This window comes from Pygocentrus nattereri, chromosome 15 (genome assembly GCF_015220715.1).
Source record: "Pygocentrus nattereri isolate fPygNat1 chromosome 15, fPygNat1.pri, whole genome shotgun sequence".
Taxonomy (NCBI): domain Eukaryota; kingdom Metazoa; phylum Chordata; class Actinopteri; order Characiformes; family Serrasalmidae; genus Pygocentrus; species Pygocentrus nattereri.
The window spans coordinates 30,953,258-30,979,566 of NC_051225.1; the positions used below are offsets into that span (position 1 = coordinate 30,953,258).

Genomic DNA, 26,309 nt, shown 5'->3' on the forward strand with positions numbered 1-26,309 from the left:
ACAGTGTATTTAATTACTTCACCCAGGTGCCTGCGTTATCTTGTGTTCCTGCCATATCTGTGCACGAGAAGCTGATCAGGAGCTCTGCTTAACTGAGTTGGTCATCAATAGAAACACTTGTATTACTGCATCCAGTTCTATATAATGTCAATGTGTAGTTATCCTGAGGCATTCTTATGTGATCACATCTGGTCTTGCAAACCTAGGGGTCACCTGGCTCACAAAAATCAATGCATCAACATATTATAGATGGCGCTTAATTGTTATTTACAAACATTTTCTGTTTGTTGGGTTACTCAGCTAAGTGAAAGACCTTTGATGAATTCACCTGTCTCTGGGCATGTATAAATGATACGCATGTGCCTCTGTTCTTTCAGCTGGTGAAAATGCGTCTAGGAGTGCCATGTCGGGCCCTTACTTGCGCCCACCTGCAGTGTTTTGATGCTGTCTTTTTTCTGCAAATGAATGAGAAGAAGCCCACATGGACCTGTCCTGTGTGTGACAAACCTGCTCCCTTTGAATTGCTCACTATTGATGGGTAAGTTTATGATGATGGCATTGACTTATGCAATATTACCAAAAGGATGCTTAACTGATGTAAAGCTGCACTTATATAATTTATTAATCAGTACCATTGCACTTAGTCCCACACAAATAAGCCTAGTAGCAAATTGCTTTATTTTGTGGGTGTTATTTAACGGATCAAAGCATTTTTGTGATTTGTGAAAATGATGCGTTTTTAATTATATCAAGGATTCACCAGAATGTTTTAATATATCATACATATCACAACATATAGATATATGATCGCAATAGGACATTTCTAGACCTAATTGAAATCTGCTTTTATTGGTCCAGATTACTCTCTGAGATTCTGAAGGAGACGGAAGATGTAGAGGAGATTGAGTACTTAACTGATGGCTCATGGAGACCTATCCGGGATGACAAAGAAAAAGAGAGGGAGCGGGAAAACAACCACACTCCAGACTATCCAGTTGTGGATATATGTAAGATTTTGTTTCGCTGTGAAAACAGGACTTTAGCGCCTCATGGTGAATTTTGTCAGACTTGAATAATTGAGAGGAGCTAGGAAATCAAGTCTGAGATTTAGCTTACAACACGCATACGTATACAGCATTGTGCATACATCTTAAGCCACATAAGAACATTATATTGAAAACTGTTTTTCTCAGTGGAATTTAACAGATCCTTGCAATAGCTGAAATTGCACTGAGGCGAAACGTTCTTATAACCATTACAGTTGTTTGTTTGAAATGGTTGTTTCTTTTTACAGTAGTAATTATTTATATTAATTCTAAAACTTCAGGCTTTTGCATCCAAAACCACACTTGTTGCCAAGATAATTTAGTTCCGCTTCATAGTAGTAAAACAATTCTTGGCTTGTCTACAGACCTACAGTACTGCTTAAAAGTCTTAGTGTTAATGATACTTTGTGGCACAAAGTTTTTCTACACCTCTAATTTGTGATTTTAGCCTTTTATTAGGGGAAACCGATTCTGACAGTTGATCACTTGAACACACATCTTGTATAATCTCCATAGAAAACTGCTGCCAGTAGAATGAAATGTTATGGAGCATCTGCATATAAGCTTATGGTCACCAAGCATCTGATAAGTGCTGATAAGTATAAAGCCCCTAAGCATTAGTCTGTGGAGCAGTGGAACTGTGTTCTCTGTAGTGATGGAGCTCCATTGAATATCTTTAGGATGAGTTGGAGTGGAGCTTGTGATCCAGAATTTATCATCTAATATCAGTATCCAACCTCACTAATGCTCTTGTGGCTAAATGCAATCAAATTCCCACAGCAATCTTCCGACATCTACTTTAAAGCCTTCTTTGAAAATTAGGTGTTGTAACTGTGGAAAGGGGGGAAAACACCCTTTAATTACCATTAATTACAAACACCTTTAATTAATTCATAAATTCATTTCAGAAGAAATGTTCACTGAGCAGTTCTCTACATACTTCTGGAAATTTGTTGCTGCTATTGTTGTGATAATGATGAGCCGTCAGGTTTTGATTAATCCACCTTCTCTGGCATTGTTTTCTCTCAGGTGTTCCTGAGGCTAACGGCCATTCCCCAGCGCACAGCAGCACGAGCCAGTCGGGGAAGTCTGCACCAGGCATCCAAGCAGCTGCTACAGGTGGGGCCGGTGCCACCGCGAGCAGCGGGGCAGTGGTGGACCTTACTCTGGATGACTCGTCAGACGAGGAGGGGGGAGGGGGGGCTGGGGACAGCGAGGACACGGAGGACAGCCAGGATAGCCCAGCACCTAAGAGGGGCCGATACGATTACGACAAAGACTTGGTCACCGCATACTGAGAGGGGCTGGAGATGCAGACTGAGAGGGACACGGGATGGGTTGGATCTGAGCCGTGGAATTTCAGAAAAGTCCCCCCCCTTCTTTCCTTTCCGAAAACACATTTTCCCCAAAATGTACATGCAGACACATGAACACATGCACAAACTTAAGCTGTTGACCTCTGGAGCAGATGGGCATCCCCATGACACCACTGGAAATCCACAGATGCCCACTAAAGCCATCCTCTCTCTCTTCTCCTCAGCATCTGAATACTTTTATTCTCCCTTTAAATGACTATGGAGGAGTTACAACCATCTTCATTAATTTCTCTTTCCATCTCCACTACACTTTCAGTCCGAACCACTTAGCCTCACTGTCATCACAGGCATTTTAGCTTTCACCATAGTTCAGTTCTGTGAGGAGACTCTTAAAAAGATGCTGCTCTACTCCAACCGTTGGCAATATCAAAAGGTCAGAAACAGTAGTGACCCACAGAGGTAAACTGCAGAATCTCAATTTAGATGTTCAATGCATTGTTCTTCAGATTAGAGGAGTTCTAACTTTACCACCTGCAATTTCATATGGAGGCATTTTCATTTGGCTTGAGATTGATATTGTGGAACAGCAATCATCAAAAAGCCAAAATAACTGTCAGCGGCATCAGAAATCATGCATGTTTTGGTCAAATTTTGAAACTAAGGGTTTTCCTATATTTTGCCCCCCCCCCCCCTTTTTGGTTTTTCCTATATTTTCCACAGAAATTGACAACCTACCTCAGTCTAAAGGCAAACCTGACCACAGCTTGAAAGGGTAGACAACCTGACTTGATTTGATTTCTTTTAAATGTTATTTTATTTTGTTATGCACAGTAACACTGGAGGGTAAAAAAAAGTCATTTGCTATATTATTTGTGGTGCCCTGTCTCACTGAAACAGCCCTAAATGTCATCATAAGCAATGGATTTCCAATCAGGTTCGCTCAGAATTACTGTATCAAGGGTACCGCATGGTGCTGTGCTTTACAGTAGCTTCTCAGCTCAAATAAACATGGAGTGCTTTCCCATCATTAGTCAACACTTAGAGCTGTGAGGACTTCAGTTAGTGATACTTTTGAAATTGATGTTCTTGCAGGTAAATGTTGTACAGTAGGAGCTAAGCATTTAGAACATTTAACTGATGATTGAAGGTCACTCTTGGATTCTTGCTTTTGCAGGTTGTGAAAGGGAATAGTGATATTTAGATCAGATGGAACTGCTTGAATGAGAACTACCTGGTCAAAGGCAGAGGGAGTAGATGGAGTTGAGGGAGAAACCCAGAAGATGGCAAGAAGTCAAACAGTCATGCAACATGAGAATAGTTGACTCATAGAACTGGCAAAGATGTTGCCAAGCTTTTGTTCTTGGAATTGATAGCATGAACTCAAATAGGCAAGTAGGCATCTGATTTAATGGTTTCTTTTCAGGTGTCTTGGTTTTTGCAGCAATCTTTTCATTGGAGAACGATAGACTCTTTCCACTGTGACTCAGAAGTGCTGTTTGTTGTCCTTGTTTTGTCAGAATGGCGAGGTTGTGAATGAACATGTTCATTTGTTTGCTTTTTTTCTTTTGGGTTGTCTAAGTATTTATTGGTTAAATTGTCTTTAAATAGCATTTGGTATAATTTGTACATAGGAGGCATTTGAGAAGAGTGCAGTGCTATTTGAAGGCTATTTTTAATTGGAAGAAAGCCAGTTGTTGTGGCCATAAAGCTGGTTCATCTGCACAGGCCTTTGGCTGGTTTTGATTATGGTAGATTTCGCCGTGTCCTCTTGCAACCAGTCTGTTTAATCCACATTACAGTCAGACTAGTCATGTGAGACAGTCTTAAAACTAAGAATAACACTGAGAACTAGTTTAACTTAATCCTAATCTCAAAACCTTTCAGCTGATGCGAGTTCAGTTGTTCCTAGAAAACACTGATACAACTGACCTTGGACCAGCATTCTGATTATGCTAATGTTTAATACATGTGACCCTGTTGTGGCCATCAACTCCTTGAAAAGACTCAAGCATATAAATCCTGCTTCTTTTTCATGCCTCTCAGCTGGAAATGTAATAGCAGAATTTATTGTTAAAAATTCTGTGAGTAGTAGAAGTTTGTTTTTCATTTTGGTAAAAATCTAAGCTTCAGAGAAAGCGCTGCATAATATCCAAAGCTCCTGGTGGCTTTATTATTATTATTTTTTTGGTAATTTAAGTCATCCTGAAATCTGACTTGAAGACGCGCAGTACTGTAATTCCATCTGTGCAAAGGAATGTCTTAACAGAAGAGCACAGCTATGAGGAAAGTCAAATAAATTAATTTTGATCTGTGCATGAGTCAGCATGGTCTTCCATGTATTGTGTTCACAATACGCCCAACGTTTTGGTAGAGAAACGAGTGCTGGTTTTTTGGCTATTTTTTTTCTCTTCTTGAGTCCCTGTTGTTTGTGCCCTCAAACTGGACCACATTTGTATGGTCGTTATGTTTTTGCAATTAAAATGTAGGACTGTTGCGAATAGATTTCCATTTTAGGCTTCTGATGTGCTGAATTAATATAAGAAGCAGGTAGATAAGTTAATTTGTAAGCAGTAGAATATGATTAATGCTGATTGACGACACCAAAACACTTTTTTTTCAGCTGGTCAGCAGTGAGGAGGTTTAGAGTCTCTGTGGTTGAAATCTGGCGTTTGACTTGAAGTGGTTCTTTGGGACTGGAGGAGAATCTTCGATGGTGACATCCCTTCTTCTTACAGTGCTTAAGATAGCATGGGCAGTGGCTTGCAATCCTTGATGTAAATGTTTCGTTTGTTGTGTCTTTTTATATGTTCATATTAAAAGCCAATAAAAAAAATAAATAATATTTTATCAAATTCTGAATTGCCTCCAGTTGCTCCAGTGGGACTTAGAGACCCGAAATGTTAGTGGTTAGTCATCACCACTTTCATAAGAGCTAAATAAATCAGCAAAATACTGTCATGTCCTCCATCGGACTTGGCTGTAGTAACAAGTATTCGGTTGTTTCTGTCTGAATGAGAAACAAAAATGTAAAAAAAATTAAGGAAATCATACTCTAACATGTCATTTATGTGTGCAATTAATTAAACTGATTTTAAAAAAGTAGCGATTTGTCTTTCAAGTGTTTTTTTAATTATAAACTAAATTTTTCTTTCAAATTTAATACTTGCCAATTCACAGCTGAAGTTTATGGCCTCTGCTCATTTGAAAAGAATTACTTGGTCTCGCCACTAGATGCCACACTTGGTGCATGGTCAAAGCCGCAAAAATATTTCTGAAGTTGAAGTGTCTCCTGACGTTTTATGTCTGTGCTATATTTACACTGTAATGTTAACCAGAACAAGGCAGTTAGGACTTTTCTTTTGGAAGATTAATTATGAATAAGGAAATATTCGAAAGCTATTACAAGTGCCAGTTTAGCATGCAAGAAAAAAACAAAATATGCAGTTTAACCATCATTTTTAGGAATGCTGTATCTGTAGTTGAAGTAAAATACATAAACTATTATTGTCCACTTGTTACCTTTATTACAGTTTCCTTTTTTTTTTTTTTTAGAGGCCTTTCAGTTTTTCAAAGAAATGTGCAGGGATGTTTTTTTTTCACACCTCCAAAGTTCAGTCTCAGGAGTTACATTCAGTGATAATGAGGTCTGGATTGTTTTGAGAACCCCAGTAGCTTCTTGTTTGATTTGCACAATTTTAGTTTGTCCCTTTTCTCAGTTACAGCTTCTTGTCAGCTGTACATCCTTTTAGACCCATACTATTGAGGTGACCTCTCACAGTTAAAGGACAGACCGAAACACTTTAGTACTGGAGCAAGTGTGGAACTTTAATATTTTCCTGTTTCTCAGAAATGAAAGCTTTTAGCACTGCTTATCTCATGGTGTGTATTGGTGGTCTACCAGAACTTGCAAGGATCTTAGTAGCCAGAGTTTCTTCACATCTTAGAATATTCATTTAAATTCCAGTTGTGGAAACTCCTGTTTTATCTGCTTATATAAGATCTCGTCAGAAATATCTCCTAAGTAAATAACAAAATCTCTATTTTTTCGCATTGTAATATCACAGTCACAACAAAACAGCTCAGACACACTACGTTGTCCCATGTTTATAGCTAGCTATAACATGTTGTGTCAGCCCAGGAAGAACTTGATTGTCAGCTAACGATATGACTCAGATGAAGGTGGACCACAGTAATGGGTTTTTAAAACACTAATGTACAGCTTAGCTGCCCTACCCTGCACCTGGAAATCTTCTGCCTTTCACAGTTTAGTTCCAGCCCTAATCTAACACACCTAATCCAGTTACTCCAGGCTTTTAACAATGATTCAAAATTAAAGTTGTGTGAATGAGCCCTGATCTAGATAGTCTCAACTGAGAATCAAGACTTAGTGTTCTTGTGAAATTATTTAACCAAACAGCAATGCATAAAGCAGATGTGCAATACAAGGCAGCTAATCAGGAGAGAGATCATTTACATACATCAATCAGTCATAACATCAAAACTACTTTTTTGTTTCTGCACTCGCTGTACATTGTATCAGCTCCACTTACCATATAGGTGCACTTTGTAATTTTACAATTACAGACTGTAGTCTGTTTTTTTCTCTACATACTTTGTTAGACCCCTTTTACTGCTCTTCAATGGGCAAGACCCCCACAGAGCAAGTGTTATTTGGGTGATGGACCATTCTCAGCACTGCAGTGATACTGGTGTGGTGGTGTGCAGCAACAGATGAGCTACAGTCTACATTTACAAGGTGGACCAACAAGGTATGTGTGTTTAATAGAGTAGACAGTGAGTGGACACGGTGTTTAAAACTTCAGCACTGTGACTGATCCACTCGTACCAGCACCCCACCACTCAAATATCTGCTCTGTGAGGTCTGGTCCACTGACGAACAGGCTAAAAGGAGCTAACAAAGTATAAAGAGCTGCAGATCAACTACAGACTGTAATTGAGGAACTACAAAATGCAAATGTAAGTGGAGCTGATACAATGGACAATGAATGTAAAACAAATAGTTTAATGTTATGGCTGATCAGTGCATCATGCAGCCTGTTTTAGTACATCAAAACAAACAAATGCTTTAAGATACCGGCCTCTGAAAGTTTCGGCATGTACAAATCACCCCAAAAGCATGAGTTTGATATAGAATTTTTTATTTATTTATTTATTTTGTGAAGAGATTATAAATATGGAGCAATGTCGACCTTTCACCCAAAACACGCCTGCTCTGTTTGCTAACGTGCTTCACATCTGAGTCATGTGACTCCGCACATAAGTTTGTGAGTCTGCGCATGAAATGCTATGATCTACACATCATAGCCCATCAAAAGCAGGGGGAAGGTTCATTTACAGATCAGCGAATCTGCTTCGCTCCAACTGTTGAACATGTACACTGGAGATTCACATCCAATACTGTTCCATGAGTTTATTTCACATTAAAATATATTTTATTTTATCGTAAAAATACAATAATACCATCGAAACAGATGCAAAGGAAGACCGATAATGAAATAACCACACAAATTTTAAAAAGTACATTCATCAGTATTTCTCTATAAAAATCTTTGTAATATTTCATATCCTCAAATCAAATTAATGTAATTAAATCAAATTCTGATGTTTGTTTTTGTTTTGTTGAATTTTTTGGTCTTGTGTTTGTTTTTTATTTGAGTTCGGCAGCAAGAATTTTTGTAGTAGCAAATTATGTTTTTCAGTTCAAGGTTATAACATGAATTCATACAAGAAGAGCAATATAGGTCACTACAATTATTTTAAAAAATCTACACAAGATTTTCACCATAATCACCAAGATATCGCTTACAATACAGTATATAGATAAAAGCAGTGTCTTAACGTGTGCTTCAATGTACTTTGTCTTTAACTTTTTTGCTTGAAGAAGCGTGAAATTAACTTGATCTTTATGAATAGGTGTTGCATTAAAACCCTGTAGGTGAATGATTTTGTGTAATTCAGAGTTTTGTTGCTTAATGATATAACCAGCTTAAAATAGGCAATGGAGGCGGGCAAAAAGTACACTATGTACAAATTAAATGACCTATAAAACATAACAAAATTTTTACTGCAAGTTGCTTTTCCACAATTCAGGAAAATTGGAAAAGTGGACAAATGACAAATTTACCAGTCTTGTAGTTTCTTCTGCTTAGTTTGTTAAAAGCACAACAATGCTCATGAATTCCTCAATCTGCATTTTAACTCTAACAAACTACACAAAGCCATTTTATCTTTTAATGTTTTTTATATGGGGAATTCAATTTGAACAAGTAAAATGTTATTAGGGCCAATAAAAACATGACATTTAGTATGTCAAAAGTCGGTTTTTACTTACAGGAATTATATTTTTCCTGGTAAGATTTAAATTCTTGCTAGTAAGAATTCATGGCTTTTCCTAATTCATTTATTAGAATTAACAGTTTTTATTAGTGGGTCATTCCACTAGTTTTCTGTCCTCCACAGTTTCAATCACATACATTCTATTACCAGTACTTGGATACTCCTCCTAATTACTAAGTTTAAGTGTTTCAGGCACACCCATTACTAACAGTTGTTGAAAATCTAACACATAGCCATGCAATCTCCATAGACTTTATAGTCATAGGATGCCTCCATTGCCACAAGTCAAATATTTCTGCCCTCTTAGATCTGTCCCAGTCAACTGTAAGTGCTATTATTGTGAAATAGATGCATCTAGAAGCAATGAAAGTCGAAGTACACATTACTGTGGCCTCTGCACATGAACTGTGCGTCTGGAGCCTGCGTCTGGAGTAGCTGCACACAAGCCTAACTTCATGATGCATAATGCCAAGCATCATGGAGTGGGGTAAAGCATGTTGCCGCTGGACTATGGGGCAGTGGAAACATGTTTTCTGAAGTGATGAATCGTGCTATTTGGCAGTCTGATGGACAAATCAGGGTTTGCCAGATGCCAGTAGAGAGCTTAGTGGCAACAGCAAAGTTTGGTGGAGGAGGGATAATGGCCTGGGCTGTTTTTCAGAGTTTGGGCCTGACCCATTAATTTCACTGAAGGATAATGTTAGTGCTACAGCATAGAAAGAATTTTTAGAAATGTATATACTTCCAACTTTGTGGCAACAGTTTGGGGAATGCCCATTCCTGTTCCAACATGACTGTACATGCACAAAGTGAGGTCCATAAAGATATGGCTGTGGTGTGGAAGAATTCCAATGGCCTGCACAGAGCTCTGACTACAACATCACCGAACACTTCTGGGATGAACTGGAATATTGATTGTGAGCCAGGCCTCTTGCCCAAAATCTGCGTCCAACCTCGCTATTACTCTTTTCCCACAGACACACTCCAGAATCTTGTAGAAATCTGTCTTAGAAAAATAGCTGCAAAAAAGGAGGGCCGAATCCATGCTAAAGCCCATGGTTTTGGAAATGTGATGTCCAACAAGCTCATGAAGTTTTGATGTTCAAGTGTCCAGATACTTTTGGCCATATAGTGTATATGCTTTTACCAAAATAAGCAGATTGTTACTATTTTTATATTTTGTAAATACAACAATGATAGCTCCATCACGCTGTGCTTCTGATAGAGGGCAATGTGACAGTGGGTTTTTCCATGCAAAACTGGCGGCCAAGTATTTCAGTGGTACATAACTCTTCTGTAAATATTGTAAACATTATAAATAGTGTTTATTATCTTTTTGTGTTAAAAAAACGATAAAAAAATAGTGATCCACTTGTAATAAACAAGTCATACACTGTTAGTTGTGGGCACCCTTGTCATGGAATGACCCCAGTATGAATTAAATCACAAGAAAATCTATTTTTGCACATGCAACAACTAGTCTTTAGTTCAAAAAGTGAATTCCACCATTTCACATTGTTCTAGTGCTCTTAACATGTTTACTAGTTCATACTGAATTCCTAATACCAAGAAGCTTGGCACTGGATTAAACGCTAGCTAGCACGGCCTATCAAAACTCCGCTAACGGTGCTCTCGCGATGACAAGTGTGAAATCTCGCGTAGCTACAGAAAGCTTCCTCTCTGGTTGGAGAGCTGCTTCCTGTATCGGATTTTTTTTTACTCCTGAAAATTTTTAAATTTTTTTCAAGATTGCTCACTGCAAATCTGACGACGGTCACGCATCGAGAGGGAACCGTTTCATGCTGCATATTCCGCCGCCTGAAGGAGTGGACAGAGGCCTGAGCTGCCGCTGGTTCTGCTGTGTGTGCACAGGCTGCGGCTCTCTGAATGCTAAAGCTAAACAGTTACATTAACGTTTACAGCGATGTGCTCTTCAACCAAAACGTCGCAACATTTCTCAAACTAAAGCGCTTTTGAGAGGCTTCAGACCGCCAAATGCCCACTTGTGTACGTGGGCAAGAGCTTCTCTCGTCTTTTTGTCGTTAGTGTTAACGTCACTTACTCGGTAGACTGTGTGACATTTTAACGGTCCAAGACAGACAAGCCATGACAGGCTCTTCAGACTAAAGCCTATGGACATTTCCTAACGTTTAATGGCACTTGACTAGACAGTAGATAGTTTTAGTTCTTCTTAGGTCGAGTTAACTCTCAACAGTTGTTGAATTTCTATTTAAAAGCCCACTGTCGTATGTACTAACGTTATTCAGTTATGGCACCGAAGAGAAGACCCCTGCCACTGAACATAACTCCTACCGGAGATGGACAGCCGACAACCAACATTGATGCTGCTTCGGAGTGAGTATTAGTCATGCCTGGAGTTTCTTCGCTTGCTTTAAGACCTGTTTTGTAAGAATGTGGTTTCCTTGGGTCACCAGAGCTAACCTGGAGGCCTTGCAGAAGAAGCTGGGGGAGTTGGACTTGGACGAGCAGCAGAGAAAGCGTCTTGAAGCTTTCCTCACCCAGAAGGCGCAGGTCGGTGAGCTCAAAGATGACGACTTTGACCCCATCTGCGAACTGGGCGCAGGCAACGGAGGAGTGGTCCACAAAGTCCGCCACAAACCCTCAAGACTGGTCATGGCAAGAAAGGTGAGTAGACGCTTCAACTGCAGGGGTGTAACGATATTTTCAATTCTACGGTCAATATTCGAATTGATTTTGTTATTTTGTTGCAGTGTTTTGATGCCACATAGCTATAATTTCACAGATAAGCTTCATATTAATGTCACAGATTTGTTTGGCTGAGATCAGTAAAAATTCTCAACTTTTCTCCAACAGAGTAAGTCCCAATAATCACAAAAAGAAAAGCACCTTCAGAAAAAAAGGCTAGTCATTTGAGTGTGGGTGCATAACCCCCCCCCATTTTGCTGAAGTTACTGACAGGATACACCAAGATGCCTAGTTTTGGTTATTGTCGGTGGTTTCCATGAAAGACACTAAATTAGAGACCCCGAAAGAGAGCGAGCCACAGATCGGCAATATAGTTTTGCACTATTTTTAACCATTTTTGAAGGTTTTGTAATCGTTAAACCCTGTGGTACATATGTTCCTGCTGCACCCAACTTGTTGACCGTCACCTTACTGTCACTTTACTGCAGCTCATACATTTGGAAATTAAACCAGCCATCAGGAACCAGATTATACGGGAGCTGCAGGTGCTGCACGAGTGCAACTCACCCTACATTGTGGGCTTCTATGGGGCTTTCTACAGCGATGGAGAGATCAGTATCTGCATGGAGCACATGGTGAGTGAGGATGTAGATGATTGTGTAAGAAGGATGGCGGTGAAAGGAATTGATCATACTTACAGGTCTCAAATGGAATGCCAGCATTCTCCCCGATAAATGCCTAATCAGTAAAATACTTTAGTGTGGAAGTTCAGCTGAAGAAATCTCATTTGACTAAATAGTAGATCATGTGCTAAGCCTAAGCAGTTGATTTCTCCTGCAAAATCAATCTGTTAGGAAGCTGGTACCTCTATAAGATCCTTTTTTAAGATTTAACCAACTTCTGTCTTTCTTTTCATTCTTCCTCAGGATGGAGGCTCCTTGGATCAGGTGTTAAAAGAAGCTAGAAGAATACCAGAGGAAATACTGGGAAAAGTTAGTATTGCGGTAAGTATTACTCTTTTCTTCTTATAAACTGTTTCAGCAGACATTGAGTCATACAAACTGTCTTGTTCCCTTTTAAATGGCTTTTGCTGTTGTGATCATTATTGCATGTGAAAGTTGTTTCTAATGTATAATACATGCAGAGCAATAGATTAACCTACATTGGTAGGATTCTTTGAACGGGTGTCTTTAGGTAGGCAACCTGCTGGTAAAAGATGCTTAAAATATATGAGTCATAAATACTTAAGTAATTCTGTCATTTAATTTAATTTAATGCTAAATCATCATTTGACCCACCCTGCCATTGTGCTTTTAACAGAAGTAATTTTGTTTAGTCACTTAGGCATGATAAATGATACTTAAGAATGTTAATGTATTACTTATATTGATCATATGTTTCATCATAATTATGTTAAATGTTATGTATTGTGGTCAGAAAGCTGCACTTCATAATGCACTTTCTTGTTTGCTCCACTAATTTGATGCATAGTTTCCAGACATACACTGAACCAACATTTGATTGGCACACATTTAGAGATTTTGTCCACACCCATGAGTTGCACCATAAACTGTGCTAGTGTCTACATTTGAGACATTTTAGATACATTTTTAGATGTCTTGAAAGCATGTATTTATGTACTTACATGGTCTGTAATGTGTTCCTGAGTATCCTACTTTGGCATTAACCTTTTTCTCTTACTGTTTCAATTCACTGTTTATAATGGAGATGTTATTATTTATCTTTTAGGAACTACTTTGAAACTAATATGTAAGTTTTTAATGTAATTTTGAGAATGAGGAATTGGAGTCTGACATGAGGTTTAATATCATTGTAGTCCTCTAAGGATACTTATAGCACATATATAATTGATGAAAGTTGTGCACTCAGAATTTTACCAATTCTTATCATTGATTACATAATAACAGGATAATTATTATTTTGTCATTATATTGTCAGTTAAAAAACAAATGCTATATCGGTTTTGGGCTTCAGTTTTATAAATGTATTAATTTTTCCACAGGTACTTCGAGGTCTTGCCTATCTACGGGAGAAGCACCAAATCATGCACAGAGGTATTTTCAGAGCAACATTCCAAGCTAATGTTAGTGAATCTGCATGTATGTACATGTGCAAGTCGACACTGCATTGCTAGGTCCGGAAATCAGCATATTAACAAAGCTCTAGTGAAGGGTAAAGGTTTGACATATTGTATAAATCACTGTGTGCATTATTTCCAACATATGTTTGTCTTCCTAGTGTGTGTGTGTGTGTGTGTGTGTGTGTGTGTGTGTGTGTGTGTGTGTGTGTGTGTGTGTGTGTGTACATACATATATATATATATATATATATATATATATATATATATATATATATAAAAAATCTGTAGGGTGATCATTTATTAGGGCTGAAACTGTGCCATGCCTGTGCAAGAGTTAGCTCCAGCAAGGGAAAATTGTAAAGATACATAAGGTATGTTGTAGAAATAGATCCCTATATGTGTTTTCAAGCACTGTTACATACACTGAATTGTAAAATAGAATAGTAAAGTGATTTTGATGACACTGAAATTGCACTGCACTTGTAATTTCTACTAAACTCCATTGATAACTATACCAGTTTTTGCTGTAATGAAAAATGTATTGAATCAAGAATCACACAAGAATCCAGTTGTAATATAGTACAAACGCTTTCTTAATAAGGAGCACACAAGGAAAACAGAGTGATACTGAAGTCATGGGCCAAGGATTAAATGTGTAGCCTAATGTCTTGCATGTGGGGTCAGTGCACCTCCAGTGTTTGTACTGTGTTATGACTGTAGCTTGCTGCATGTGTGAGTCGATAACATTGTCATTGTGAACCTGTTTGTCATTGCAATTTTTTTACTTTTTTTGTCGGACCCCAACTTCAGCCTCCACTTTGTTTATGCAGCTGTTGAAGGTTGTTGACAAAAAAGTTTCCAAATTCATTTATAGGTCCATGTGTTTTACTACTATTTAATAAGTACTAATTAGCCCTCCCCCATAAAGCAAAATACTGACTAGTAGAGCAGAACTGCTATATCAGTCGTTGTCAACAGTTTTGCACATAATGTGTCAGTAATTAATGTTTTTGTCATGGCATCACAAGATTGCTGTCTTTTAAATTGTGATTGTGGTTAGTGCTCTGATTAGTGCATAACAAAACTGGGCTGTATAATTGGGGCTTCAGAGCAGGCCTGTTTCTGGTGTAATAGTTGTTACTGTCAGTGGTAGAAAGGCAAGTGAGTAGCGATTCTCAGGAGTTTATAACTTATAACTTAGTTCATTTTTATATCACACTGAAACTTCTTGGGGACATGTGCAACCATTTTTCCAAAATAGTTAGGATACTGGGCAAAATGTAAATACAAACAGAATGCAATGACTTGCAAATCATGTAAACCCTATATTTAATTAAAAATAGCGCAAAATCAAATGTTGTAACTGAGAAAATTTCTTGGTTTTTTTTTAAGAAGTTTATTCCCATTTTGAATTTGATGCCATCAAGCTGTTTCAAAAAGTTGGGTTGGGGGCGTGTTTACCACTGTGTTCCATCTCCTCTTCTTTTAACAACACTCTGTAAGGGAACTGAGAAAACCAGCTGCTGGAGTTTTGAACGTTAAATGTTTTCCCATTCCTATTTGATATAGGATTTCAGCAGCTTAACAGTTTGGGGTCGCCTTTATCATATTTTTCATGCCAGATGTTATCGATGGGTGACAAGTCTGGACTGCTGGCAGGCCAGTTTACCACCTGGACTCTTTTTACTATGGAGCCATGCTGTTGTAATACATGGACAATGGGGTTTGTCATTGTCTTTGCTGAAATAAGAAAGACCTTCACTAGAAATTACGTCTTCGGGATGGAAGCATATGTTGCTCCAAAACCTGCATATATTGGTCAGCATTAATGGTGTCTACACAAATGTGCACATCAATCTATGCCGAGTCCAATTTAAATTTGCTTAGTTGCAGAGAAGATGGCAGTGTTTCTGGATCCTGTTTATATGTGATTTCTTCTTTGCATAGTAGAGTTTTAACTCTGTGAATGCGGAGACAAACTCACAGACAGTGGTTTTCGGAAGTGTTTGAGTGCGCACAGTGGCTTCCACTACAGAATTGTGTGTTTTTAATGAGGGCTCAAAGAATATGGCCATCCAGTATTGGTTTTTGACCTTGTCCTTTGACTACAAAGATTTCTTTGGATTCTCTGAATCTTTTAATTATGTGCCATAGATAATGAAATCTCCAAGGTCCTTTATTACAGGAGGAATGTTATTCTTTTAACTGTTTCACTGTTTACCTATGAAGTCTTTCACAGAGTGGTGAACCCCTCCTCATCTTTATTTCTGGAAAGCTCTTATACCCTAGTCATGTTACTGACCTGTTGCCAGTTAACCTAATTAGTTGTTGGATATTCCAGGTGTTTTTTGTTTGTTTGTTTGTTTGTTTTTTGCATTACGCAACTCTACCGTTTTTTTTTTTTGTTGCCCCTGTCCCAACTTTTTTGAAACATGGAGCTGACATCAAATTCTAATTGGGCATATATTTTCAAGAAACAATACAATTTCCCAATTTCAACCATTGGCATGTTGTCTTTGTACTATTTTCAATTAAATTTATGGTTTAAATGATTTGCACATCATTGCACTGTTTTTATTTACCTTTTTGTACTATGTCCCAACAGAGTTGTGCTTCAACTATGAAATTATGTTGTGTTACAACTGCAGTTGCAGATGTGGAATCATTGTAAACAAGCATGGATCTGCTGGGGGATTACAAATTGTGAAACATTTGGTCTGCAGGCTGAAAAGCCACTGCAAATTTGGTGGTTTTAACTGGAAAGTTCTAGGAATGGAAACCGTTGCAAATTTCATGGCTACCCTTAGGTTTTTACTCATTTATGTACCCTCAACTTCTTTTTCTTTTATTCATTCATGGGTTTCACTTCATTCATGTTTTCATCTGTTTTCGAGGGCATCTTAAGAGAACATTTTCATAATGTTTGCACTGTTATAATATTAAAACTACTACAGGTAAACTCAGTATACAGTAAGTTTATTAAAACTTTGCATATAAATAAGCCTTTTTTCTTTTTTTGGTCATTTGGTTTTTGTATTTAAGCATTTTCATTCCTATAGAGAAAATACATCTTCACTTTTTTCTTTCAGTTAATCTTGTTGTTTAAATTTTTGGTTAGAGTGATTATTACTTATAATTGCTTTTACATTTTTAACATATTTTTTTTTGTTTTTATTACTATTATTTTATTTTTTATAACGTTTTATATAGACTGTTTTTTTCCATGTTTTTTTTAGGCTATCTAGTCATTGGAAGACAGGCTTATTGTTCAGTTATTACTCTTAAGATATATTGTTGAGTCATTTCCTAAAATTGTTTAGTAATTACAGTGAAGCTTAACTGACAGAATGTAAGCTGTGTAAGTATGGTAGTGAGGAGTGTAAGTATGGTAGTGTGGACGAGCATAAGGTCACTTAGTGGTTAAATTACACCTGAAGTCTGACAAATGTCTTTTGCATTATGCTCTCTAAAGGCGAGTTGGCATACTGCATCACTGTAATATCTACTGTCCGACAGTAACTGTTAAATAACGTTATTAATGTGAATTACATTATTTGGTAGCTGTTGCCACTACTATGCTACCAGGAACGTTTATTGAAGAAAATTATCGTCATCAAATATGATTAAATGCCTGTGCAGTCTACTGTAGTACACATTAGTTACCATTTTGACTTTTTTGAGGCAGACTGTAAAAGTGAGACTAAGAGTGATCCCAAAATGGCTGCCTGGAGGTCGGTGGGGCTGTTTAAGGACCTGGAGGAGCCATGCTGAAGCTGAAGGAGCTCATGAAGGAGACTCAGGGCTGTAGTTGTGCTGTTGTGGCAGAGTGTGCTAGCGAGTGAGCACTGAGCTGTCTGGGAGCCTGACCGGTAATTACGGCCTCTCAGATGTGATTACATGGCAGCCGCACCCTGCAACCCCCTCTGTTCTTTTTCTTCTCCCTCTTTTGCATCACCTCTCTTTCCTCTCTGTCTCTTGCTCACTCAGTCTCTCCAAGCTCACCCAGTGGGCGGCTGTCCTGGAGAGGGGCTTTTGATGGGCTCACAGAAAGGTTCTAGCTTGGAATGAAGTCGTATTAAGTAGAAAAGTTAGAAAAGTTATTACTTTGTGTACTTGTTGTTGTTGTTGTTGTTGTTATTCTTCTTCTTATTATTATTATTTTTAGCAGTAGTAGTATTATGATTAGTCTAAGTCATCATTGTCCGTTGTACTAGAATTTAGTTGTGAATTCTGTGTCTTTCATTTCAGTTTTAAGTAATTGCGGATACTTCTGGCTACTTCTCTTTTAGTACTTATCACTGAATATTTTTATTCAAGTGATATAGATGTGATAATGGTACCCTCAATTTTTTTGTCTTCTTACATCTTAATCTTTTCAAGATTTCTGTGGTACAAGATGATACCCATATTTCCAAAACATGTGCTTTATTTGTTGTATCAAGTCTTTTTGGTGGATTTTTTTTTCAGTTATGAGGCAACAGGCAATCATGACAAAACAAGCTAAAAGTTACAACATGCTGGTCACGATTACATTCGTCACCTCAGACTGTTCACTGTTTATATTTCAGACAATGTGCTTAACAAAAATCAGAGATTGTTCATTTTTCAGTTTATGTGCTTAACGAAGGCCAGGATAATGCAAAAAATTTATTTTACTTTGTATTAACTTAAAACCAAGATTTGATTCATAATTCATGAGACATGGATTAAATGTGTAGTTCATTTTGACAAATTAATTTGGATAAAATTCAGAAAAAACAGAACCTATGTGATTTTAAAACTTTACTACCTCTGAGAATTGCCAGAACATGTGATTGTTCCAGGGAAAGTAGTACCACATATGTGACAGTGATTTTGAGATCTGAGCGGGCTGCTTCCCAATCTGGATTGCGATTCAAATCCACTAGCTGCTGAGTCCACGATAACAATGTAAAGCCTTTTGTAACACTATTAGACTATATCTTCGATACAGGGCCTGCAGAGGTAGGTTTGATCCTATCTAACGTTGTGAAGTCCTAGGAAAGGCCCAAGAAACCCCATATGTTTTTTTGAGGGTGGATGTCAACTGTAAGTTCACGAAATAAGGGGTTTCTGGCAGAGAAATCATGGTTCTTAAATCCTTTGCTGCAGATATTTATGCCCATAAATGAGCAGGAGGATTAAATGAGATGTTTATCACAATAAGATTGTTTTGGTAAGATACAGAATTATTTTCTACACTGAATACACAGATGTCACCATTAGAACTATTTGCACATTAGACAGTTATATCAACAACACCTAGCTTTTTTTATTCATGTTTGAAAATAGCCTGAGAATTTTATTTTGGTCAAACAATTTCAGCACACTTTATTCAATAGTATTATATTATTATATAAATATTTTATTATCTCGTATGCCAGTTGAAATTTTCTGCATTGCCTTTATGTCAAGGTTTAGGCATTTAGCTAAATGTTTAAAGGTTTGTTGAGATGAGTGGAGATGTTTCAGTTGTGTTTCAGGAGAAAAAGGAAAAATAAAGGTCACACATTAGTTTGGTATTGAGGGATCGAACATTAGCAAAAAATGTAAAGAATGGTACCTTGTGGTTAGTCCTTAGCCTAGCGTGGACACTTGTGTTGCTTGTGTTTCCTCACACACTGCCTGCAGCATCAGCTTCCTCTGTGAGCTGCATCAGACAACACTATGGTCTCAGGGCCTGGACCTTGCCAACAGCCAAGAATCTGTAGCTTAACAGCTGCTGCTGGTGGTGTGAATGACTTGTACGAAATGTAAATGTACCAAAATGTACCAAATTCTAGCAGCGTCTGATGGTCGTAGACAAATGACTTGAGAAGTTCAGACATGTTTATTACACAATATTTATTACTGCTTTTGCAGGACCCAGAGAGAACACTACATGGTTACATGTATGTGCCGTAGGTTTGTCTACATGTTTTCCAGTTCTGTCTTGTCTTTTAGACAATAACAATTAAAAATACAAACTTAAATATTGTTATTAAAAGTGAATAATAAGCCACTGTTAGTCTACAAAAATAGTTTACTTAAGCATCTAAATTAGGCTTATTCGGAAAAAAAATACAGTACTGTGCAAAAAAGCATGGGCAATTAACCACATTGTTTAACTCCATTTATCTAGGCAGTAAATGTGTTTTTGCCTATTTAAACAATACAACATATTAGAAAATATGCAAATAAACATACGTATAGTAAAAAACTAACACACATTTATATAGAAAAAAGAACAAAACAAGAACAAAATTTAATTCCGGAATTCGCCTTGATTCACCCTGCTGTCACATATATTTGTTATATTCCATCACAAGCTCGTGTGATTTTACATAATGGGGCCCTGATTTGCCAACCCAGATACTGGAAGACAGCAACAAATAATACTGGGCTGCCACAGGGAGAGGTTTGCAAATGATTAAATGAGCACATTAACATGCATAAAACCACTACTTATTATACTAATGTTATTTGTATGTATTGTAATGTTAGTATTTTTTATGAGCAAAGAAATGCTTACTGCCCAGATTACTAGCTTTTGAATTCTATTTTTTTTTCTTCAGATTCCTAAATCTTTTGCACAGTGGTACATATCTAAATCTGATGTAGGGAAATATATTGAAACCATCAGAAATTGTGGTTATACTGTGATATGCATTTGTGGCCATTTCACCCTCTACTAATTATAACTTTACAAAATCAGTGTCACTTGCAGATTTATGCATCACGGTGCATTGATGCATTTTTATCTGTTATCACTGCATCTTTAGTTCGACACTCTGTGAGGAGATGAACATGTAGGCGTTCATGTGTGCCATGGGAGGCAGTTTTGTGTTCTCCAAGCTGAGTGTGGCTGGTGAATGCAGAGCTGCTTATGAAATGTTTTTTTTTTCCTGGTTGAATACTTGGCTTGGAGGAGAAGGACTGGAGTGAAGCTTGAGGAAAAGGCCAGGTGGTGGGATTTGGGCCCTGGCACTCTTAGCCTCCCTGCTCCTCTTATCCCTCATCGTCCCTCCATCTCACCTGGCCATTCTCTCTCTCTCTCTCTCTCTCTCTCTGTCTCTGTCTCTGTCTCTGTCTCTCTCTCTCTCTCTCTTTCTCGTGTTTTGGCCCCTGCAGACGTCAAGCCCTCCAACATCCTGGTGAACTCGCGTGGTGAGATCAAGCTGTGCGACTTTGGCGTGAGCGGCCAACTCATCGACTCCATGGCCAACTCCTTTGTGGGAACACGCTCGTACATGTCGGTGAGTCAGTTTTCTCTCTCTCTCTCTCTCTCTCTTTCTTAGTCTCTCACTCTCTCCCCCACCGTCCTGGCCCAACCCCTGCCAGGACCTGAGCCCATGCCCAGGACCGTAGCGTGGGGTGCAGAGGCAGCTGCTGCCAGTTCGGCCCACTCCTCCACACTGGGCGAGTTGCTCCTGTGTTTGACGTGCTTTCTGCTATTTTTCTTTTTTTCTGCCTCGACAGCCGGAGAGACTCCAGGGCACTCACTATTCAGTGCAGTCAGACGTATGGAGCATGGGACTGTCGCTGGTAGAACTGGCCATTGGCCGCTACCCCATCCCTCCACCCGACGCCAAAGAATTGGAGGCCGTATTCGGCCGACCCGTGCTGGACGGAGCCGGGCCAGAGGGCCACAGCACATCCCCGAGGCCAAGACCCCCAGGACGACCCATCAGCGGTGAGAGCAATTGACATTAGTTCAGTTAATACTGATGAAAAATCATATTGTCGTCATTATTTTGATCCTGATGGCAAAATTTCTGTTGTTGAATTTGCTGTTCTCTGTTAATAATCCAGTACTAACATCATCTGTAAAGAACACACTCATATAACCAGAAATTTGTAGATTTTTATTTGGTGTGTCACAAATTATTTTGAGTAAGAAAACTCATGAATAGGACAGTAAGCTACACATCAGACATGTTTGTCACTGTAATTAAACAAAACAAGTGCTTACTAATCAAAATAGCCATGTAAATGCCTGTATCCAATTACATTTCCAATCAGAACATATAAGTACGTTCTGTGCATCATAGCAAAAGCAGAGACCTCTGGCAAAAGTTTATAACCTTCACCATGGCGGAGCAAAAACTGGTCTGCAGAGGAGACGAAGTTTATGCTCTGACCTTTAAAAGATGGCGGTGGGACGGGTGGGACGTTTACTCCAATTGGTACTCCACGCATGCGTGTCATTTTCGATCGGATTACTTGTACTGAGCATGTAAATGTAGATTTTCCATCAGATTGTTGAATGGAGTGTGAATATAAACGCTTCAATCTTAATCTGTAATCAGAATGTATTTAATTGGATTGGCATAAATCTTTGCATGCAAATATAGCCATTGTAGAGCATTTTGAATTGCATTTATTTTTCAGTAAATATACTTTGACTTTTATATATACACACTGTTGTTGGAGGGGGGTGGGGGTGTTGCTCAGTATTTAGACCTCATCGTAATGTTGCATTAGGAGTCATTTTAGGAGGCATGGCCATGAGCGGTATATGAACGTTTTTGTGTTTGCTACATCCCTACTGATAAATCTTGGAACTAATCATGAGGATTTTTTTAATTCAAGGTAAAATACCAGTGTTGCTATCTATAGGGTATTTTTCTACCTTGGAGAGTGTTATAGAGACTATGGCTATGAAATATAAGCCATTTTAGTTGACTCATGTGAAATGCTTTTCCCCAAAGGACATGGAATGGACAGCAGGCCGGCCATGGCTATATTTGAGCTACTGGACTACATTGTCAATGAGGTCAGAGAAAATGCTTAGTACACAGCTTTGTTCCTTGTGTGTTTTTTCATACTTTTTTTTTTTTTGCAGTGCTTCTCGATCTCACCTCTTTCCCTTTTCTCCTTCTATCCCTCCATTTTCCACAGCCCCCACCTAAGCTGCCACATGGTGTTTTCACCTCAGATTTCCAGGACTTTGTGACAAAATGGTGAGTTTTGTTTCACGTCATAGACTCTGCCTTGCATGCCTGCAGTTTTCCGTGGATGAGTGTTGCGCAAGGTGCCTAGCCAGTAGACTCGTATGTATTTTCCTTTCTCTCTTGTATTGTCTTAATCTTACACATTGGCATGAAATCTTACACTTGAATGAAAAAGCCCAGTGTGGCTGTTGTGTGTCGTCTGTTTTTAAAATGACAAAAAGTATTTAAGTTTGAGGTCACATTCCTCACCACCCAAGAGATTTTGGGTTTGACTTTGTTTGTTCTTTCACAGTCTCATCAAGAACCCTGCTGACAGAGCTGACCTGAAGATGTTGATGGTGCTTGTTATCTTGTTTCTTTTTCTGGGGTGGATTATTAGGAAATGACCCATTCATTTTCAAGACAAACTATTCCTATCCGTAGACTCAGTACTGTTACATAACTCTATAGTAATGTTACATGCTGTGTAACAATGTTAATAGATTTATCTTTTAAAAAGTTCAGCCAAAAATCAGATTTAAAGGCAAATGATTTCCCCTGTTCCACTGATTTTTCAAAATTCCTGCACAATTTAGTACTGAGATATAAAAAAAAGTTATTTAGAGCATTTCACGTAAAATGATGTACAGAAACTTCCTGTACTTCGCAGTTCTTTATAATGGTAGTGATGGGAAGCCGGGGGCTCAGTGTCTAGAACGTGTGTATGTATTTTTTTGTTTGCTATCCGAAATGACTTCTGAGCTTTTATATGTAATGTTGGTAATAGTAGAATAGTAATTCTGTAAATAATTTTGGCTTTAAGTTTTTCAAGAATAGAGCTTTTCATATCACACAATTCTGAATGACTTTGTCACCTATCATTGAATAATGCAGAAACTTTGAAAAATTTGTAGAATTCCCCTGTAATGTCCTGTTATCTAAATAAAAGGACAAAAGTATTGTGTATAAATAATAGCAGCTACCCTAAAGCCTGGACTTTGTCTGTAGTTTTGTCCATTTTTATGAATAACTGTACATCTTACAGTGTCAGAAACAACTTAAGCATGTCGATTTTATATTGCTTAAAATCCCATGTCATGGAAAACCAAATAGTCTACAATGTAGTATGTAAACATTGTTAAAGTTTGAAAATGTACTGTTCATTTCCCATCTATACAGTCCATAAGTCTGTCTATTCAGCATACATGGCTTTAGCCCCACCCATTTGAGCTAAAGTTACAAGGAGTGTTTCAGCCTGGGCTGCTTTCTGAATGAGACACAATAAAAGGCAGCCACTCAGAACAGAGCTCATTTACATATGTTCATCTTATAGGACCAGTAACAACAATTCTTAGTGATAAAGTGGAAGTTAGAAAATGGTCATGTAAAGCTCGAAAGTTGAAAAATGCTCACCCAAAATGAATTATGACTGTTTTTGGTGCATACGTGTCATGAAAGGACCTCAAGAGGAACAAATAAAATACAAGAAAATGTAGAATATGGGCCCTTTCGCAACTTGAAATGGTTTGAGACATGTGAGTGATAATTTAGGCATGCAGTTTCCACAACGTTTATTTGTTAGGTATGTTAGCCTGGTATTTTCTGTAGAAGCAAACTTCAGTCGCTAAACATGTATTGGCTGATCGAATATGTTCGGTTTAGTGTGGAAATTGTGTAAATTTGATTTTTGGCCAAACCTTTTTAAGACTTTAAGATGACTCACTTTTATTCCTTACCTCTTCAATAATTATTTGTCTGTTGTAAATGAGGTGTTTGTCATACCCTCCTCTTTCTTTTTTTGCAGGGACACACATTTATCAAGCGTGCGGAGGTGGAGGAGGTGGACTTTGCCGGCTGGTTGTGCAGAACCATGGGCCTGAACCAGCCCAGCACTCCCACTCGCAGCTCCGAGTGAACGCAGTCCGGCCACTCACACCATAAACCTCTCCTCTCCTCTCTTCTCCTTTCTTCTCCTCTTCTTTCTTCTCCTTCGTTCTTTTCTCCTCTCCCCTGCTTGTTAAGCTCGGTACAGACCACCGCAGGCCACTCCCTGCTCTTCTGCTTACTCTCTCTTTTTGCTGCCGTACTTTTCCGCAGGTACTGGCTTATGGGAGGTAGTCTTCGTCGTTTGCACACTTGTCCATTTGAAGGACTTTAGGTTCAGACACTTTTCTGCTTCGCTTCAACAGAACGTCTCAGTTTTCAGAGCAGTTATTCAGGAATGTTTCAGGTATGTCAGAGCACCCCGAATTATAATATATGATGCATATTTTTACTTCTTTTATTCATGAAATTATATAATGTACCGTTGTTTAAGTGCTATGCAGTGACAATGTAATCATTGCACTGCATCAAAAAAACAACAGTCTGGTTAAATAGGGAATATTCAGCCTCAGAAGGTAAATACCTTTTCTGCTTAGGTCATGTCCAAATGTTGGGAACCAAAGAGGGCTGCAGTGGATCACACAAATTTTCTGCTTAACTTTTGGATAGTATTAGAACCGTCCATAAATATAAATGCGTGAGCTCAAAAGGCCAAACTGCCTACTCCCTAGTGCTTGAGGACAGGTCTTCAGCTAATGCAAATTCAGAGACATCGCAAAGCCACCGTATTATATAACATGGTCATTGGTTATTTTGTAAGTTTTCCCATCTTGGCAATTTTCATAGCTTTTTGTCCCCCTTTGCATAAAGCTATTCTTTTAAAAAAAGTTAAAATCAATTAAAGGTTGATTAAAATTAATTAAAGGTTAATGCACCTTTCCTCAGAAAAAAAATTATTTAAACCACAAAGTCCTGAACTATGTCATTTCGACGAACTGAAGAACTGCCCACTTGAATGACCTTTTCTCTCATAAACAGAACGTTAATCTTTAAAAATGAACTGGTTTTTCAGTCTGCAGTGGGGACTGTAGCATATTTTTCTTAGAAGCTATTTGGGCATGATAATGTGCGGCCGTTAATGTTTCTTTTTGTTTTATTCCCAAAACCATGTTTTTATTCATGGCTGTATCTGATGCTTGAGTTGTTTGTCATCTTAAAGTTCTTGGTTTTTGTCAACACTGGAACATTTTTCACCTCAGTATATTTTGGGTAATTTTTAAATAATGCTTCAATGTTATATTTTATCTACGCAAAAGACTGATATTTGCGCTTAAAACCAGGATTGCACTCTACGTTACACCTGATGTTTCCCAGACCTTTGCATTGGAATGCATACAAACTGTACATGCTGAGCTAGCTATGTTTAATATAAATTAATAAAGAACTTGCATGGTACAAAACTTATCAAGTTCTTTTAAAAGTGACATGTACTATGCAAGAAAATGTTCTCATACAGACACACGGCAACAGGTATGGTTATAGTATATAGTTGGTGGATGGCAGCTGTGCTGTAGTAGTGCAGTAGCCTACTGATTGTCTCTGGGTTGCTGGGTGGTGATGGCGCTCTGCTGCCTGTCTTTCTCCTTCGATATTCATGGGTTGATTTTCTTTAAAACATTCAAGATCATTCTGAGATGACAGAGCAAGTATCACTTCATTTAAATCTGTCGTTGATGATCTTAAGACTGATGTTTTTGAGAAACTGAACCCAGGAATGTTGGATCTGTATTGCTACCACACACTGGCATTCATCTCCGACCAAATGAATGCATTGCCACATGTATGTGTATAAAACTATATGTACAGTACTGGTGGTACTATTTTGCAGTCTTAAAGAAATAGCCTTCTGGTTTTTTTTGTTTGTTTTGTTTTGTTTTTTTGTTTCTTTTTTTTTTGTTTCTTTTTTTTTTTGGTGTGGAGAAAATGGGAAGAGTCATTTTATTATATGAAATGTGTTGAATACGGTTCTAATACAAGAATAAAACTTATTTGTGAATGACTGTTTATA

General features: G+C 38.1%; 2 protein-coding genes across 2 annotated transcripts in view; both read left to right on the forward strand.

Moving 5' to 3' along the window:
• pias4a (protein inhibitor of activated STAT, 4a) overlaps nt 1-5,464 on the forward strand; it is an 11,335-nt gene extending 5,871 nt beyond the window's left edge. Inside the window, exons 9-11 of the mRNA XM_017702294.2 lie at nt 378-538; nt 859-1,007; nt 2,076-5,464. Of these exons, the coding sequence (XP_017557783.1) occupies nt 378-538; nt 859-1,007; nt 2,076-2,344 (579 nt within the window). The 3' untranslated portion in view covers nt 2,345-5,464. The remainder of the gene's footprint in view (nt 1-377; nt 539-858; nt 1,008-2,075) is intronic.
• Nucleotides 5,465-10,384: 4,920 nt separating this feature from the next.
• map2k2a (mitogen-activated protein kinase kinase 2a) lies at nt 10,385-26,309 on the forward strand. Its single transcript, XM_017702295.2, has 11 exons — nt 10,385-11,074; nt 11,155-11,365; nt 11,875-12,021; nt 12,313-12,390; nt 13,410-13,461; nt 20,616-20,740; nt 20,964-21,177; nt 22,196-22,260; nt 22,386-22,447; nt 22,731-22,776; nt 24,222-26,309. Exons 1-11 carry the CDS (start codon nt 10,989-10,991, stop codon nt 24,330-24,332), a joined length of 1,197 nt encoding a protein of 398 aa, XP_017557784.1. The 5' UTR covers nt 10,385-10,988; the 3' UTR covers nt 24,333-26,309.

Coding starts and splice junctions, on each gene's coding strand:
- map2k2a (XM_017702295.2), top strand. CDS start 10,989: ATGGCACCGAAGAGAAGACCCCTGCCACTGAACATAACTCCTACCGGA. Junction 12,022..12,312: donor GTATCTGCATGGAGCACATG/GTGAGTGAGGAT, acceptor ATTCTTCCTCAG/GATGGAGGCTCCTTGGATCA. Junction 22,448..22,730: donor CAGGACTTTGTGACAAAATG/GTGAGTTTTGTT, acceptor GTTCTTTCACAG/TCTCATCAAGAACCCTGCTG.